General features: G+C 50.5%; 1 protein-coding gene across 1 annotated transcript; it reads right to left on the bottom strand.

Moving 5' to 3' along the window:
* Positions 1–4,871: 4,871 nt before the first annotated feature.
* Positions 4,872–18,865, bottom strand: CCT7 (chaperonin containing TCP1 subunit 7). Its single transcript, XM_065634299.1, has 12 exons — positions 18,755–18,865; positions 16,905–17,058; positions 15,380–15,486; positions 14,818–14,943; positions 14,146–14,198; positions 12,995–13,166; positions 10,753–10,917; positions 9,038–9,226; positions 8,293–8,390; positions 7,491–7,623; positions 6,292–6,498; positions 4,872–5,463 (listed from the first exon to the last, which is right to left on the bottom strand). The coding sequence occupies exons 1-12, from the start codon at positions 18,758–18,760 to the stop codon at positions 5,239–5,241; spliced, it is 1,635 nt and encodes a 544-aa protein (XP_065490371.1). The 5' UTR covers positions 18,761–18,865; the 3' UTR covers positions 4,872–5,238.
* Between the last annotated feature and the right edge of the window lie 273 nt (positions 18,866–19,138).

A 19,138-nucleotide genomic window follows, 5' to 3' on the forward strand; every position in this document is an offset into this window, starting at 1 on the left:
AGGGGCCGTTCCTCCAGAAGAAATGAGGCCCCACGTTCCTGCAGGGTTTCTGCTCGTTTTCATTCCATTTGTTGAACAGATGGGCACCCAAACCTGGGTAAACACCGCCCAGAAACCAGCAGCCACCACGGCACAAGGTGTCCAAGCTGCATCTCGGGAGCTGTAGGAGCCAGAGGACACCAGGAGGGGTGGTTGCTCTTCCAGAGGTTTCCAGCCTCACCTCCTTTCCACCCAAACCTTCCTGCCAAGGCAATAAACCACCTCCAAAATCCTCATCCACCAGGAAACACGGGTCATGCTTCTGTCCCCACCGAAATCCACCACCCGCTCTGGAGCGAGTTGTCCCATGTGGAGAGAGGGACTGGTATGGGACGCCCACATTTGCCATCTCATCACCTTCCCGAGCAGCCTGAAGGAGAAACCCTGGCCAAATTGTCCTAAAATCCAAAGCTGCTGGTGAAAGCACCAACCCAACTGTCCTGGTAGATCCCTTATCTATGGCCACGGCTTTTTTTTTTTTTTAGTTCTGCTTTTTTCTTCTGGCCGTCTTCTGTCTTCAAGGACATCACCACCCCCAAAATATCTTTTTTTTTTTTTTTTTTCCCCAAAGGAAAAGGCTTTTGAAAAGCATCCAGCAGGGTCAGGTGTGTCCATCCTCCACCATGGGGAGGAGGTGCAGGAGGTGTGACAGCAGGAGGGACACCCGTCACAGCACTGCCAGCAGCAGGGACCCCCTGCCACCCTGCACCCCAACCAGCCACGCTTGGACCTGAGATGCTGAGCTGCGAGGAGCTGACTGGGAAAAGCAGATTTTGGAGGTTTGTCCTGTTCTTTGGACCATCGTTGGAGATTCTGGGGTCTGTTGGCCAGCTTGGCTGCAAGGAGACAACCCTTCCCAGGGCATCTCCCCTTCCTCCAGCCCCACCGGCGTGATGGGCTGTCATGGTGCATCCCCCTGGTCTGCAGACCTGGTACCACCTTCCTCATCCACATCACGAGAGCTGCAGACCTCAGCCAGGAACCTCAACAGAAAACAAAATCTGTTCCAAATCACTGAAACTGGTGGTGGGCTGGAGGCAGCTCCTGGGTCTCCAACCCCAGAAAGCACCTCAGGAGACCATTTCATCCACCCCTCAACCTCTCTACACTGTCTTCTCCAAAACAGGGTAGGGTTTTTTGGCCATAACCCTCCGTTTGAAGCACCTCCATTCCCCCACTGACCGCAGCTTTCCAGGAGAAGGCTGTTCCTTGTATGCACAAAATGTGGGAGCCCCAAAAAAACATCTGCGAGAAACTACGGCGTCCCACCATGTCCCCATGGGCAGCACTGGATGAGCTCCCTGGCATCAGAGATCAGCTCCACCGCGGATTTACCTCCGTGCCGGGGAGGCTGGGACATTTAATCCAGGGGCAAGAGGAGCAAGGGATGCCCCGACCAGCAAAAAACACCACCCAGCAAAGCTGAAACCTCCCCCAGGGACCACCTGGCCACCATCCCACGAGTGTGGTCCCAGTGGAGATGTCACCATTCAAAACAGCGCAGAGACTTGTGAAATTCCCTTAAAGAAAAAAAAAAAAAGTATTTATTTCTATAAAGAAGAAAAAAAGATTTTAAAGGAAAATTATATACTCAGCATGTTTATACACTCTATGCTTAAAGACTATTGTGCTGGAGAGTTGTGTCCGAAGACTGAAGGTGGCTGCTCCAGGTTTGCTGCGTGTCCGTGCCCAGATCCTCGCTTGGATCCCTCTGGGTCATGGGAGAGGCAAGGACAGGGTGATGGGAAGCAGGGGAGATGTTGAGGACTCTTGAAGAAACCTCCAGTGCCCACCAGTGAGGCTGGAGGGGCAGCCGATGCCATTGGTGGCCATGTCTGCTGGTAGCCATCCATGGCCAAGTCTGCTGGTGGCCACCAATGGCCGTGTCTGCTGGTGGCCACGGCGGCGTGGAGCGTGGGTGGGTATCCCCATTCCCCCGTTACCACAAGGGTTTTGTATGTCATGGCAGGACGACCTCGCCTGAATTTGTTCCTTTGATACGTCACTGAGACCAGACCAAACACCCCACCTCCCCTTGGGCCATTCCCAAAAAGTCCAACTTCTGACTTAGCAAAGCCACGTTTTTACAAAAATCCTGCGGTGACACAAGACCTTGAGCAGGTTCAAGGATTAGGAGATGGAAAGTGGGGGTTTTTTCCCCATTTTTCCCAGGCTTGGATGAGTCCCTTCCTCCTCCTCCTTGCCTGGGGATGAAGGTGGCCAGCACGGTGACACAGGCTTGGTGGTAATGAGAGCCCCGTATCTCCCTGGCCCCCCTGGTGGCTCCTAATTGCCCAAGTTGTTAATGGCAACGAGCTCATTAACGGCTCCGTATTTCCTCCTTAGAAATGTCATATTGACGGTTTCCCTGCTGCTCTCCCTCCCTCACAAACCCCCATCTCGACGGGATGCTCGGGCAATGCTGCCCGTGGCTGTAGGATTCACCGCGTCAGTCGTGGAGTTTCAACCCCATTTCTTCTTGAAATGGCAGAGATGCACAGAAACACCAAATCCTCTGAGAAAGCCTTGAAATCACGCAGTGAACTGAGGCGCTGGTGGGGAAGGGATCGCCGCAGTGAGAGCTCAACCCCATACGAGACCCTAGGGAAGCTCCAAGAGGGACTTTGCGATGACAATCGCCAACAAAAGCCAGGGCACAAGGACCCCACCCGGGGCGAGCATCAGCGATGAGCAGATTTCATAGAATCATGGAATCATTTTGGTTGGAAAAGCCCCTCAAGATGATCAAATCCAACCGTTCCCCCAGCCCTGGCACTGCCCCATGTCCTGAGAACCTCATCTCCGTCTGTCCAACCCCTCCAGGGATGGTGACTCCAGCACTGCCCTGGGCAGCCTGTTCCAGTGCTCGAGGTCACGGTGATGACCAGGTCTGGCAGGGGTTGGACGGACGGTGCTGCCAGTTCCTGCCAGACCTGGTTCCCACAGGACCAGTTTTGGGGGGATTTAGTCTTTTTTCAGGTGATTTTGCCCAAAGTTTCCCCATGGCCAACGCTCATGGCGTTCCCCTTCGCTTGAGTTTGGGTGCCGGTCAGGGATCTCAAGAGGAACATCACCAGCAAAGCCACCTCAGGGGCCAAATTTATCCCAAATTCGTGTTTTTCTGTCTCCTTGCATGTTGGATTTTGCTCGTGTGAGGTCCACAGGAAAAGCAGGGAACCCCCCAGGTTGGCTCCATCCAAGGAGGTTTTTAAATCTCTTTATCAAGAAAAAAAAGGCAAGAAAATAAATCCCACCTCGCCATGTGGCACAGTCCCAGCTGCCGTGGCTGGGGCCTGGGTGGCTTGTTTGGATCCTCCAAAAGACTCCGAATTTGGTTAAAATAGAACAAAAACTCCCATTAAAAGGGTTGGTAAAGGGTCTTAAAGCGGTTGAACAATGCTTTGTCTCGGCTCTTACAGGAGCCCACCCCAGGAGTTGGCGCATCGCTTCAGCCTCTCGTTTTGGGTTGAAAACCTGCAGGTTCAGGTGGAGCGAAAGTATTTAGGAATCGGTGCCAAAAAAAAAAATAAAATAAACAGGGAACAGGGAGATTTTAGCAACTGGAGACGGTTTATTGAGACCAAAACGTCGCAGGGTGTTGTGAGGTGAGCGATGCTCTGATGCTCAGCCTTCCCTGTCAGTGCGAGATAAAACAACCCCCGAAGGAAAAGCTGAAAGTGCCCAAAAGCAGGAAAAATGGGATTTTTTGATCCAGCCTCGGGTGAGGCAAACGGGGCCGGGGACAAGTGGGTGCAATGGTGCGGGGGGTGGGACAGCTTTGGGGAAGCGAGCGCGGCACCGCACATTTGCTGAGAGATAATCAGAGGACGCACTCCCCCCGGGGAGAGGAAAAAAAAATATATATAAATATATATCTACAGGAATTGCAATCGTTTCCCTAAATCCCTTCTTGGCAGTGTTTGCTCTGGCAGAAGCTCAGCCCCGGTGAGCGATTCCCCTGTCCAGTGACCCCCCTCCCCAAAGGCAGCGCCTTCGCCTCCTAAGTTATTTTTTTAAAATCTATATAAATTTAGGTCTATTTTAGTCTGTTTTTTGCAGCAATGTGCCAGTGTCTGGAGAACCAAACATCCCTTTTCCCCATGATCCCTTGATGCTGAACCGGGTCCTCGACGCTAAATCTGCCAGATGCTGCTCTGGAGGGGGGAGCAGCAGATTTTGGGGTGCAGCCCAAATTTGGGGGGGGTCAAAGGAGGCTCCAAGTGGTTTTGGGGGCTGGGGAGAGGGGGAGGTGGCAGCTGCTGCCCCTCGGCCGCGGGAAAACCATGTTTTTAGCACTTTGGTTGGTACTATCACCTGTAGACGCACTTTGATGTTGTTGCTTTGAAATTTTGCCGAGTGTAAACAATGTGTATTTAAAGAATTACCAAAAAAAAAAAAAAAAAAGAAGAAAGAAAAAAAAAAAAAAAAGGTGTGTAAAGAGATATTTTATGATTCGGTGTTGAATAAAGACTCTTGAGATTGAGGTGGGGTTTTCGCTCTCCCAGGGGTCACGTTGAATCCAAGCCAGTGGTGCCCAGCACCGAACCAGTTCACACTTTGTGAACAGAATTAATGCATTTTGTGGTGTCACCAACTTCCCTAATTAAACAAGATCTCCAAGGGTTGAGAGTGAATTTCTTCCGCCCTTCTCCATTTCAACCCACCAGACCCTCGTCCTATGTTCCCCAAGGGGATCTTCCCGCCAAACCCCACGATTCATCCCTGAGGCACCAGCAGTCCCAAAACTCCCTCCCCAGGAAAAGACACTTTAAAGGTTTAACTTTAACCACAAGCTACCACCCAGCAGAAAACAGAAAATCTCAGTTTGCCACTGAAACACCATCATCGTTTTATTGTGTTTGGAGCCTGGGTTCAAAAACCCTCAGCATGGAAAAAAAAAAATAATAAAAAGTATTAATACAAGCAAACCCCCTGCACTACCTGCCAGCGTGGAAGAGGGCTTTGCTAAGCCTGGCTTCCATGTGGAGGACAAGCAGAGCCTAAGGGGATCAGTGCTGTGTAGGACGTGTCGGGGCAGCGCAGCTCACAGGAGGTCACCGCTGCCAAGACCAAGATTTGACTCTGATTAAACAAAGCCTCAAAATGACCATCTGGTGAACGGCCTGTTAATTAAGCGAGAAATCAATTATTTTTTTTTTCTTCACTTTAGAGAGCGCCAACCGCCGTCGCGCCGGGGTCTCAGTGGTTGTGGGGTCGGCCCCGGCCGCGGCCCCGCGCGCTGGGCACAGCGTCCACGGTGGAACGGGGGTTTTTGATGGTTTCGTCCACGGAGACGATGAGGCAGGCGGCCTCGGAGGCGGCCGTCAGCGCATTGATGCGCACGATGGCCGGTTCCCACACGCAGGCCTCGAAGTTGTCAGCGATGTCCTCGTTGTTGACGTCCACGCCGTACCACATCCCGCCCTGGGGGGAGACAATGGGGAGAAGGTGTCAGTTTTGGGCTGGTCAGGACTTGGGGGCCAGCAAACACAAGTGAATGTTCGGGGAAAGGCAGAGACTGGGCCTTGCTTTGTGATGGAAGAATAAAACCACCAAAAAACCTTTTTTTGTCAGCAAATGGTGTCAGCAAAGCTTCAGAAAATAGGTGATGCTTGACAAGGAAGCTGCAGATTTACAGGACTGATTCCCACCCACCACTGTCTCACTCTCTCACCCACAGCCCCAGTTTTTGTAGCTCATTTTGGGGTGTCCCCCTGACCCCTGAGTCATCAGCAGGATGAAATTGGGGGGAGTGACCCCACAAAGCAGCAGCTGCTTCTGAGGGAATCCAAGGAGCAACCTCTGCCTGAATTACCACTGTGTGCGCACACACGTGCCGCAAGATCCAAAATTATCACAATCAGGACCTTCAGACTCCAGCTCCTCTGGAAAACGCACAGCTCAGCCAACTTCTACGCTCTGATGACTTTAATGTTTAATATAGAAGCCTCTCTCCTGACAAATGATGTGTTTTTCAAAAGCAAATCAAAACTCCCAGCTCTAGAAATCACCCAACAGCTGCGATCAAAGGGAAAATGGATCATTTCCTTTTATAGAAATGTGCGCCAAGCCCACGCTTGATCCGAAAACAAAACACGGTGTTTAATCAAAGAGGGTACACAAGCCTAACACGGACTTAATTGAATTACACCAGATCCATCAAGCGCAAAAAAAAAGGAAAAAAACATAAATAAAGCAATCGCAGGCTGCGGGTTCTCCCCAAGGGCCCAGGGTTACAAAGGTGGGACCCACCTGCGCATGTTTGGCACGGAGCTTGTTGAGGATGTTGGTGGCGTCAAAGCCAGCGTTGTCGCAGAGCTGGCGGGGAATGATCTCCAGGGCTTTGGCGTAAGCCCCGATCAGCAGCTGCTGTTTGCCTGGAATGGTCCTGGAATAGTCCCGCAGGTATTTGGAAAGTTCCATCTCAATGGCGCCACCTCCGGCAACGACCGAGTCGTTCTGGAAGAGAAGGGGAAATGTTTTTGTTCCTGGAAGAGCAGGAAAAGCTCCGTGTTATGTCGGGGTGATGAGGAAACGCCAGGCCCAGGGGAATTTAGAGCCCCGACTGCTTCAGAAACTGGCCAAGAACCTCGAGTGGCAGCTACCAGCAGCTCCTTCCAGCCACACACAAGATAATGGGAGGTTTGGGGACACCAGGGGACACACAGCAGATCACAGCCCCCTTATGTTGCACATGCTTCTCTCCCTTTTGTAGGGCACTCAAAATTTAAGATATTTGCAGTAGCACTTCGCAGCCAAGTTCTGCTATTTTTTTCCCTCTCCCTATTCGTTTCAGCGGGGAGATCGGGATGTTCTTTCTAAAAGCAAAAGAGTTCCAAAAATCTTGCTGTGATTCTTCCCATCCTCTCAGGGCACTCAGCCTCAAAACTGTTTTTATCCAGAAAGCACCACATTAACATGTGAAGCACAAGGATTTGTTGCCCCTGAGGGTGGTGAGAGCCTGGCCCAGGTTGGCCAGAGAGGTGGTGGATGAACCATCCCTGGAGACATCCCAGGCCAGGCTGGACGGGGCTCTGAGCAACCTGAGCTGGTGCAGATGTCCCTGCTCATGGCAGGGGAGGCACCGAGTGAGATCTGAAGGCCCCTTCAGCCCAAACCATTGTACAATGTTACGATTCTAAGATTGCGTTCCCTCCAGGATGGGGGTGTTTACAGAACACACCACAACCCAGCAAGCCCAAGTTACAGCTGTACCACGGAGAATGCAAAAAAAACCCTAAAAAGCAGTTGGCAACGCTGCAGCAAAATGCTGCTTCGGCCAAGGAACAGCACTCGAGCGAATTGATCAGACACTGCCTATCTGTACGCTCCTGGTCTCTGCACAGAGACCTCAGCCAAACGCTGGTGTGTGAAAAGGTTTCTAGAAGGAGCTCCAGCTGTGCCAGGTTCGATCGCCAACCCCACAGGGAGGTATCTCGGCCGGTCCTCACCTTGATCGCTCTCCTGACAATCATGATGGCATCGTGCAGGGAGCGTTCCGTCTCCTCCATGAACTGCTCTGCACCCCCTCGCAGGATTATCGTGCAAGTCTTTGCCTTCGGGCAGCCCGTGAAGAAGTTATACCTGCCAAGGGCACAACAAGGGTTCAGGTGATGGAAAAGCAGCGTTACTGCTCAACAGGCTTTGCACCAATACAACAGTACGGGAACAGAGAAATTCTTTACAAGCTGGATGCCTGAGTGAAGCCGTTTCACCCTACCCTCAGATCTTGAGCTAAGAAGGAGCCGAGCCAGGCAATATACAAATGAAATTCAAGTTGAGCCAGGAAAATCCACTCTCTTCCCACTGCCAGGGCTTTGCGCTAAACCAGTGCTTTTCACCAGGCAGGGACGCAGATGTTAGCAGGGAGCCCCAGAGAGGATTGCTCCTCTAGTGACGTGAAAAAAAGGCATTATAGCCCCCAGCTTCATGTGCACTGATAGTAAAGCAGCAGATGAGTGCCACCATCAACCCTGAAATGCGTTGCTTTCAGTTACAAATGAAAGCAAAACACCACGCCTTCTACATGGCGCTGGGGAACAAATATATATATTTTAAGAGAACTAAGGTCTAGATGAAAGCTTACTCGTGTTCCCTGCCCTCTCAACCTCATTAAAAGCAACAATAATCCAACCTTGTTTTCACACCATCACCCCAAGAGATGCTCAAATCTGTCAACGCTCACACCTTAACTTTTCACACTCATATTAAAGTCCTTACACAGCATTACAGGTTCGCAGCTGGTGCATTTACCTCTCTCCTCCAATTTGAGTCTCCTCGAAGACTTCGCATCGGCCCAGAACATCATCTGACAGAGCGTTGACACTCGTCTGGATGGAACCGCCGCAGGCCTGCATGGAAAGGAGATCAACGCTGACAACAGGAGATAAACAAGACAAATTTGCCCAGCAGGCTCCTGCTCTTCAGAGACGGTCTGGGCTTTTAGCCGGTCTGGGCTTTTAACCAATGGAAAACCAGCCCCCAGGCCACTCAGGAAAAAAAAAAAAAAAAAAAAAAAAAAAAAAAAAAAAAAAATCACACATCTACTTCCCCTCCCATCTCATGCAGAGGCAGGTTACGACATCAGAAATAATCCTCGACAGCAAAATAAGATGTAGCTGCTTCTGAGTGCTGACTCACAGGCTCTAGAGTCCAGCAGCTACACAAAGCTTAGGAAAAAAAACCAAACACAATGGAACAGGCAGAAACTAGAGAAAATAAACCTTTACTGATGCAATGTGCACTCCCTAATATTTAACAACAGAGAAACAAAAAGCAGTGCAGGTGCAATTAGCGTGCGACTTAATTCCATCAAGGAACAGCTTTGTCATTATATTGCAACTTTTATATAATAAGCACATTGGCAAAATTTATGCCATTTTCATGTTAAATCTTTGTAATGAGCATGTGTTCAGTCACCAATTGCTGCCCTGTTTTGGGAATGACCAGCCTTTTAAAACTAAATCTAAATTCTTTATTCTGAAACATGGCAGCTCACCATCATAGTTCGTTTCAGATCTTCTTCCGGGACACGGCCAGCACAAAACATGTCTCTGTCTGCAAAGTACTGAGTAGCCACGTCACCGATGGGAAGTTTGGACAGGACGACTTTGGCTCCCGACTTGTGGATTTTGTCTAGTTTGTCGTACAAGATGTTCCACTCGGCATCCACGATGGCCTGGTAATCCTAGGAGGGATGAGAGAGAAAGGGACAAGCGCTCACGTTACAAAGGATGGCAAACGCCATCACGCAGCACCCACGAAGGGAGAGCTCAGCTAAAACAACAGCGTGGGATGTTGCTCCATGCTGGCCTGGCAGAAAGCTACTTTCTACAGCTCATCGGTGATTTTAGGTCACTCCGTTTTACTAAAATGCTTCCAGCAGCAAAACTGAGTAGATAAAGGGGCTGGACGAACTGTCAGAGAGGCAGTAACAGCTCAAGAGGAGGAAGAAGGGATTATAGTGATGTCCGAGAGGTGTTTACAGAGCTGTGCATGGATGTTGGGGTGCAGAGACTTCCAGTATCTGTCACAGAGGAGAAACAGATCCTGAGAAACCTCGGGCTTCACCAGCTGCACAAATGTGTTGTGAATCACAGCCACAGACAGCTGGAACGCTCACAAGAGCAGCAACACCACACAGCAGCGACTGCAACAGAAACAACCATCATGTTCGCCACAGTGGAGAGGGAAACAATTACTGAGATCACTGGGGCCAACATCCCAAAAATGAAGCATGCAGGGATCTTTAGATACCACAATTATGCAGGAACCAAACACACACAACATTGCAGCACTTTCCAAGAAGGTGTCAGAATTATCACATTTCATAAAAGTATTTTAACAAGATGGAAAGAGAACCACTGTCTAAATGGCAACTTCGTTTGCTTAAACACGAAAGGCTTTCGCAGCATTTTAAGCACTGATTAATAAGCTTTCCCTGAAGGCCACTCTGAGGTGTAAAGAAGTCACCACGCAGCTGACAACTTGCCATTGCACATCTGAAGAACAGTGACTGAGCAGAAACATGTGGAAATTCAAAGTTTGCCAGACCCTTCTCTGAAACAAGGCACCATAACTCACTGGGGATTTTCAGGGGGGAAGGATGAGCAGAGGACAAGCCCATTTATCCCCCTGACTCTCAAGCAGCTGCCGTGAGGAACAGAATCATAGAATCATTTTGGTTGGAAGAGACCCACAAGATCATCAAGTCCAACCATAACTCACCCCTGGCACTGCCCCACATCCCTGAGAACCTCATCTCCGTCTGTTCAACCCCTCCAGGGATGGTGACTCCAGCACTGCCCTGGGCAGCCTGTTCCAATGCCCCACAGCCCTATGGGGAAGAAATTGTTCCCCAGATCCAACCTCAACCTCCCCTGGCACAACTTGAGGCCGTTTCCTCTGCTCCTGGCGCTTGTTCCTGGGGAGCAGAGCCCGACCCCCCCTGGCTCCAAGCTCCTTTCAGGCAGGTCAGAGATCAGAAGGTCTCCCCTCAGCTCCTGTTCTCCAGCTGAACCCCCAGCTCCCTCAGCCGCTCCCATCACACTTGTGCTCCAGCCCCTCACCAGCTCCGTTCCCTTCTCTCAACTCGCTCCAGCACCTCAAGGCCTTTCTTGGCCTGAGGGGCCCAAAACTGACCCCAGGATTTGAGGTTGGGCCTCACCTGTGCCCGGTACAGGACACGGGACAATCTCCCTGTTCAGCTCTTACCTCCACCGTGTTTACTCTGACTTCAGCGTTGTCCTTCTCAGCTTTGAGCTCCAGCTCCACGTTCAACAAGGCGATCTTGGGAGACTGGTATTTCTTGGGCTGCATTTCAAAGCCGGCGTAAGAGAACGTCTTCTTGAAGGCAACTCCGGCCACCAGCTGAGAGTCCTTGAAGACAGCGATTAGTTTTAGGCTCAGCCTGCCAAGGTGTTCTCAACAGGGTTAATAACTCCCACAAGAGACTCCTGCTGTCAGAGGCCTCATTTACAAAGCGCTCATCAACAGCTGTCTCCTTTGACTAACCCACTTTTAAAGCAAATAAGCAGCAAATATTTTCTTCCCTCTGTTAAAAAAAAAATCAGCTTCTATCACTTCCTTTCCAGCCCTCAAGACACCGCAGCAAAAGATGCTACACACAATCTGAAGATCAAGGGATGGAGCAATCTGTTCTCTCTCTGATGTCTTTCCCATTTTTACCTTTTGAAAATAGATACTACTCATCCACAGCCCCACACTCGTGGGGATTTTTGGCCCTGATTTGTTTTTCCAAGCTCCATCACCACCTCCTGGACTGTTTTACAGCAGGACAGCCCTGCCCAATGCTGCCCCTTGAAGGGAACTTCTTGATTTCATGGTTGGGAGAGAAAATAAGCATCTAGATCTCCCCAATCCATGAGTATCTAACCACACGCTGCAGACTCGGCTCTGCCCAGAGGAACTTTGTCCCTCCGGAGCGAGGACAAGCACAGAATTTCTGCTCTAGCTGACATGGTGAGATGACCCAGGATGTCTCGCAAGCAAACCTTGCAAAGTAGAGCAATAAATTCTTTGCCTCATCCTCATACAGGTCTCCGATGACAGCGGAATAAAAGGGTAAAACAATCTGGAGTAGCGAGAGGCGCTTCTACACAGAACAGGAGGCACCACCCTCCCCCGGGGACCAATTTCTGCAAGCCTCAGAACGCCAGCAGGCCCAGACACCATGAAAACAGATGCTGAAACCTTCCTAATTCACTAAATTAGTTGTCTAGGCAAGATAATGGCATAATTATAACGTCTCTTCTCAACGAAAATGCTCGTGCAGAGTGTTTACAGACAGTAACAGTTGCAGAATAATAAGTCACAGAGACTGCAGCAGGATTTACAGGGTCCAACAAGCCAAACTTCAGCAGGACAGAGCCCAGACACAGCAGCTCTCCCAGAGCCCAGGAACAGGTCCCCAGCACACACCTCTGTGCAGCCCCAGACACAACAGGTATTCCAGACCCGTGGTACAAACCACATCCCCCATCTGCCCTGCCCACCGCTAGATCAGCTCCTTCATAACGTTTTCTGTGCATTTTTGCCAACCCGTTACTCGTAAATACAATAGGACTGTGGGGCATCTAGTTCTGGAAGCAAAAAAGACTTCCCATTAAAAAATGTTTAATTCTTTGCAGAGATATAAAGGTTAATTTAGAATCACAGAATCATTTTGGTTGGAAGAGACCCACAAGATCATTGAGTCCAACTGTTAACCCGCATCTGACACTACCCCACGTCCCCGAGAACCTCATCTCCATCTGTTCAACCCCTCCAGGGATGGTGACTCCAGCACTGCCCTGGGCAGCCTGTTCCAATGCCCCACAGCCCTTTGGGGAAGAAATTGTTCCCCACATCCAACCTCAACCTCCCCTGGCGCAACTTGAGGCCGTTTCCTCTGGTCCTGGTGCTTGTTCCTGGGGAGCAGAGCCTGAGCCCCCCTGGCTCCCAGCTCCTTTCAGGCAGTTCAGAGATCAGAAGGTCTCCCCTCAGCTCCTGTTCTCCAGCTGAACCCGCCAGCTCCCTCAGCCGCTCCCATCACACTTGTGCTCCAGCCCCTTCCCCAGCTCCGCTCCCTTCTCTCAACTTGCTCCAGCACCTCAAGAGCTTAGAAACCTTCTACCACAGAGCTCCCAGCACCCCCAGTGTTGGCAGTGGGGCTGGAAGGCAGTCTGGTTCATGGATCTGGATATCTGGTGGCCTTTTGGTCAATGGATGATGCTATGTACCCCCCTGAGATGAGTGTATCTGGCTCAAAAAGCAGACTCTCCACCTACAGAAAAGAAATCCAGCCCTACTCGCTGTTTTTTCCTTACATCACCAGCTTTGTTTCACTTTGGTAATTCCCAAACAGGCAGCCCAGCTACATTTCTGCTAAAGCCAATCCAGAGGAGCGGCAATAGCTCCCTCCTACCCTTTCGGGACAGGCTCCGACAGAACTTACTTCCAGAGCACCTCCTTGCACCTTCTTGATTCCAATCATTTTGAGTTGTAACAAGTCGTCTAACATCATGACAGCATCCACGACCATCTTGGAGAAAAACTCCTTGCTTTGGGAGATGAGCTTAGAGCTCAAGGCTGTGGCCGCACATTTCTCCAGAAGGCTTCTCTGCTCACTGCATGGAAGAAGTTAAAAACCAAGGTTGTGTTCACTTGCTGATTTTTTTTCACAAAACATTGTGCATGGTGTGATTAATCCGTTCAGATAGAGGCAAAGATCAGCTCCCTCTTATCAACAGGAAAAGCAAGGCACAAATGTCAAAGCCCAGACTTCAAAAAACGATCCTCCCTTTTAGATCCCAAGCATCAGACCAGCACTGGCTGGGTCCGCTGGCTTTTAAACACCACAAACCTGAGCAAAACAGCAGGGGCTCAGCATCCTCTCCATCCTGAGGCAGTAAGAAGTCTGCTAAACCCTCTCACAGTGGCAATTCTCTGAAGTATTAACTCTGGTAACACACACAGCAGATGATATCAAGGATCTCAGGGAAATACAGATCCAGCTCCCAGGCTCTATCACCTGAGTTACTGCTGACCATGAGAACTGCAGGACAGCAGAACAACTCGTTTTGGTTTATTTAAGGTGGTTATGCAGCTGAACTTGAAATGTTACTGCAAGTATTAGTAAGGTCAGATCAAGCAGACGAGAGCTTAAAACACAGGGAGAAAACAAACTCTAGTGTTCCCACCTCAGCTGAAGAAATCATCTCCTCACTGCTATTAGCTATCTACACAAATTCAACACCTAAAAAGCAATTTGATTTTCAGAAGCACCCAGCATTTAACACTGCCACTGACTGCAGCAAAGCCTGCAAGTCTCCACCACCGCTGGAAAAAAAATGAAATCAGGTCACTTATTTTGGTATCTCGCTTCTGCCACGCGACACTGGCCTACATACATCACTGCAGCTCGAGCGACGATGCAGTGTCTCCCTTGGAGGAGCAGGGAACTCCAAAAACTCGGGAATAACCCCAGTGGGGGGCCAGAGCTGCTCAGCCTGACCTCAAGACCTCAGCCAGAGGAGTCAGAAACGCCCTCACACCAGTGAACTGAAGCCCAGCCACACAACCAGGTCACCTGTAAGGGAAACTTACTCTTTATCTTCCTTCTTCACCGTCACAGCAATGTCTTTGATCTTGTTTACAGCCTGTCAAAACACAAGACGACAGCTGGATTAATGATTCATGCTCGTAAGCTGATCACATCTCCAGCTTTTCTCTTTGTATTTTAGGTTGCCTTTTATTCCCTACTTCAGCATCACAGAAGTTTCAAGCATGTAAGCTATTCCATCCCTTCTAGCACAGTAATTCTGAGAAACACATCAATATAAGTTTAAGAGGATGGGGAAGTGACACAGAGCAGCTTCACTGTTTTCAGCAGAGATGTGGAGATCTTGAGGTGATTTAACCTCCAAAGAAGATTCAGCTTAACAGGATTTATGGGCTTAATGAGACGCAAGGTTTACCAAAAAACAGCAGAGATCAGGAGAATGGGAAAATGAATTTTCCCACTTATTTATTCACCCTTGGAGGAAAAACAAAGGAAGCAATAGCGCTGCAGGGGTATCAGCTGGTAATAGCAGCTCACTGACACTGGAGAAAGCAGCTGATGTTTGCAGCAAAATATCGTTGAGATCGCTGCTGTCACTCCCAACGCCCATTCATTTCTGAATTTTGCCTGGAAGTGTGTTATTTTTCCTCTTCCATCACAGAACTCCTCCCCGGTGAAGCCCAATACACCCTCAGCTACAAGCAGCGCTGCCTTACCAGCTGCGTGGCTGTGCGGAAGGCACGGATGATGATCTGCGGATGGAGACCTTCCTCCACGTAGGGCTTCACTTGTTTCAGGAACTCGGCGGCAAGCAGAGTTACCGAGGTGGTACCATCACCAACCTGCATGGAGAGGAAATGTTGTGTCATCCACACACTTCAAAAAACACATGCTGCCCTTCAAAACCATGCCAGGGCTTCCAGAGGAAATCAGATTTCATTATTTTCTCTGCTCGCAGATTTGCAGCTGGATTCTTTAGTGATTTAGAAGGGCTGGGTTCAGACTACTTCCCGTTTGAGGGTGAATTCTCATTTCCCAGTCACTTATGTTCACAAAATGTGAACTTCGTAGTTTTAAAATTTCCAAACCACCCATCGGATCTGGTTGAAAAGGTGGAAAAGATTTGAAAGTTATCACAGAAGAGAAGGCATCAAGAAAGAAATCAGAATAAACGTCAACACTCCATGAGCAATTCCCTCAAAGTACACACAACCACTAATGGGAACAAGCTCGCGGCTGCGTTTTGCGCTTCCAAGCACAGTCAGGCCACCCTCCTACCTCTGCATCTTGAGATTTGGCGATGTCCACCAAGGTCTTGGCAGCCGGATGGACGACGTCGAGGAGCTTCAGGATGGTGGCACCATCGTTAGAGATGGTGGCTTTACCTACGAGTGATGTAGAAAGGGAAGTTCAAGCTCAACTGCCGCAAGCAAAGCCCTGGTCGCTCTCAAAGGGCAACCAAGGGAGCTGGTCAGACCTCGCAGTGACGTTAATGCAATAGTAACTCTCACTGCGCTCCACCAGGTCACTTGGCAGGTCAAATGTGTCCCCAACAGTCACTATGCTACAGTGTCCCCCAGTCAAGCCCTGATCCAGCACCACTGTGAATTTTGTCATGTCTAAACAACCACAGGCTCTCATTCCAAAATTTCCACTTAAAAGTCATTTTTCTTCAGCCAAATTGTCCTTTTTTTTTTACCTCCTGTGTGATTTGAGATGTGATCACCACAATATTCTCTTACACTCCTACAGATACACAACTATAAACTGGCCGAAAAGGAAAGTGAAGGGGTCACCCCCATGAGTTTCCAAGAGGGTGTCACAGCAGGTGCCTCCAACCCATATTAACAGCATCTTTTTAGTCCATTCTTGGAGCAGATTAAGTGAAGTTATCTGAGTGCAGAATGACTCTTCACATCTATTAACAGGGGCTTTAAATTCATTTCCCTCTCCTCAAAAGCCCCCCCAGACAGATATAAACAGATATTCTAAGCTGAGACTCATGTGAAGAAAGAGACTAGAAGTGAGTATTAGTTATTAGGTAAAGTTAAATCCAATTATCCTTTTGAATGAAAGTTATTAGAGTCCTATTTGTAAATATTAAAGACAATACTAAGACCTTCCACCCCACCCTTCAGTAACAGCAATAAAAAAACCCATAAATAATACATTAATTTAGTGACTTCATACAAGTCTTTTCAGAGAGGGATGAGTCTCATGCCTAAACCACACACATTAAAGAAAATTAAAAAATAAATCGACACAGGAACATCCACTGACCTCACACTCAGCCACAAGAGCAGAGTAATTCTACGCGTTACATATATTGTTATATACACTTAAAAAAATAATTAAATAGGGATGGTGAGAGACACCTGAAGACCAGGTTGAAGACGGTTTCTCCCTTCTGGCACAGATTTTCTCACATCTAGCCCCACGAACCCTGGATCTACCCAACCCGGATCTACCCAACCCGGATCTACCAACAATGACCACAAACACCTTAACTCAGGCCAGTCGGCAGCAAACAGGTAGTTTCTCAGGTAGTTCTGACAATTATCTTCTCTTCAACAGCACAGACCAGAGTCAAGGTGTTAAACTGAACCTCGAGACAGAAACTGAACCTCTATGGTGACAGTTTAATATGGAGTAAGGAAGTTCAAGTCTGCACATATACGAATGCTGATTTCAATTGATATGAAGATATGAGTAAATACGCACGCTGCCAGCGTGTACTGCGCTTGGAGATTCTTTCTGAGTGGCGCTTGCAGGTGTCTGTGGAAAGCCACAGCCCAGTGCTTACCCCGGTCATCCACAATGAGCTTGTCCATGCCCCGAGGTCCCAGGGTGGTGCGCACGGCTTCCGCGATAACCTGGCAGGCATTGATGTTGCTGACGAGCTGGGGGATCCCCTGCGAGGTGTCCGTCCCCTCCTTCAGCAGGATAACCGGTGTTGGCTGGAGAGAGAGCCCACAGCGGAGCTGTTAGTCTGATCCCAACAGCCTGCGGACAACCTGCAGCTAAATCCTCACGCAGCCCAGCAAGACCCCACCATGCAAAAAGGCTAAAATCAAAACCTGCAGCCTCCTTAAAACTCCTCTGCATTCACAGGATCTAACTGCTTCCACCTCCCACAGTGTAACTGGGATTCACCCAGCTGTCTCCAGTACATGCTCTGGGACTGTACCATAACTGTCCCTAAAATAAGTGGGTTTCCTCCACACAGTAGTTCAGCCAAGTGCTGATTTTGATGCTAAACTGGGGAAGCCAGTATGCAGAGAACTTATTGTGCCCTTTCAGCACTTAAAGGGGCTGATAAAAAAGATGGGGACAGACTTTTCAGCAGGGCCTTTTGTGATAGGACAAGGAGTGATGGTTTTAAACTAAAGGAGAGGAGATTCAGGCTGGACATGAGGAAGAAATCGTTGCCCCTGAGCGTGGTGAGAGCCTGGCCCAGGTTGGCCAGAGAGGTGGTGGATGAACCATTCCTGGAGACATCCCAGGCCAGGCTGGACGGGGCTCTGAGCAACCTGAGCTGGTGCAGATGTCCCTGCTCGTGGCAGGGGTGGCGCTGGGGGAGCTGGGAAGGTCCCTTCAACCCAAACCTTTCTGTGATTCTATTACAGTAATTACTGAGGCGGCCGGGAACTGCACGAGTGCTGCGACCACATCAGTGATTTTCTATTTTAAGGCCAGCAAGATGTTCAGAACAGGCACAAGGGCCCTCTCCCTGTAACATCTCAAATCAGAGCCCAAGCTGCTCAAAGATGGCACGTGCTGAAAGATGCTTTCAGAAAGGGCACGGTAGAACGAACACAATTTAAGTGATTACACCTGCCTGACAGCAAACAGTGCTGGAGGCAGCTGAGGGGATATCAGAGGCCACAGCAGACAAGGGCTTCTCCCTGCTCTGAGAGCGTCCCAGCCTTCTTCAGAAAACAAACCTGCCTTACAGGCAAAGCTCAAAGAAAGACCAAACAGCCAAAGCTGGGGAGGCACCCAGCTTTAAACAACCACCTGCAGGCAGAGAGTAAAATTATCCTATGACTGTTGCACTACAGCGTGACAAAGCTGGTGCTGAGGGCCTGATATTCGAGTAGGAGAGGGGTGTGGGGATCATAGTGAGGGCTCCCTAAATCCTGGATTTTATGAAAGAAAACACACCGAGTTCCTCCACACCCACCAGAGCAGAGATCTCAATGGAAAATAAACCCTTGCATCCCTGAAAATATCAGGGTGGGACAGCCACACCACCCCTGTGCCGCAGCCCGCCCGCTCCTGAGCGACGGCAACGGGGCTCAGAGCCGGGGAGGCCGGAGGGGACCCACAGCCAGGGGGGGACACACAATGAAAGGGCCGGGGCTCCGGGACCGCCACACACCGAGGGGCACGACTACAACTCCCAGCACCCACCGCTGCCACCCAACCGGGCCCAGGAACCCGACGGGCCCCCGGACCCCGCTGTCCCCTCCCGCCCGCAGGCCCCCGCGGCAGCGCGGCCTCCATCATCCCCGCCCCGCCGCCGGCCCCAACGCGCACTAGCCCCACTACAACCCCGTCAAACGCGGTCCCCGGAGGCCGGCGGAGGCCCAGCGGGCCATCTCCGAGCAGCGGGGCGCAGCGGCGGCGCGGATGGCGGCGGATGGAACTCACCATCATCCCGGCTGAGCTCCAGGCTGCGCCTCCCCTTGCCTCTCACAGGCCCCACCCCACAATGCACCGCGCCCGCCGAGAAGCTTCCCCGGCGCGGGAGGGGAAGGGCGCGTTGCTAGGCGACCACTTCCGGCCGCGCTCTATGGTACGGGCGGATAGAGCGGCTCCGGCGAGGTGCCCATCCTCCCCGAACAACCATAGAGCGGCAGGCTCACTATTTGCCAGGTGAGGGAGCGTGCACACGGCCTGGAGCAAGCAGGGCTGGCGGGTGGAGCTTTATTTGGCAGGGCCGGTGAAGGAACACCCAGGCCCCGCCGCCCAGCGAGCGGACACCGAGCTGACAGCGACCGAGCGCGCAGCCGCGGCCCGGGAGCCGCGCAGGCC

This window comes from Caloenas nicobarica, chromosome 4 (genome assembly GCF_036013445.1).
Source record: "Caloenas nicobarica isolate bCalNic1 chromosome 4, bCalNic1.hap1, whole genome shotgun sequence".
Lineage (NCBI taxonomy): Eukaryota > Metazoa > Chordata > Aves > Columbiformes > Columbidae > Caloenas > Caloenas nicobarica.

Bases quoted from the DNA above. Each gene is read 5' to 3' on its own strand.
- CCT7 (XM_065634299.1), bottom strand. The intron at 14,944-15,379 runs GTAGGAGGGTGG...CTCTCCATGCAG, and splicing joins CCAAATCTCAAGATGCAGAG to GTTGGTGATGGTACCACCTC. The intron at 6,499-7,490 runs GTGAGGACCGGC...CTTCTCTTCCAG, and splicing joins TTGTCAGGAGAGCGATCAAG to AACGACTCGGTCGTTGCCGG.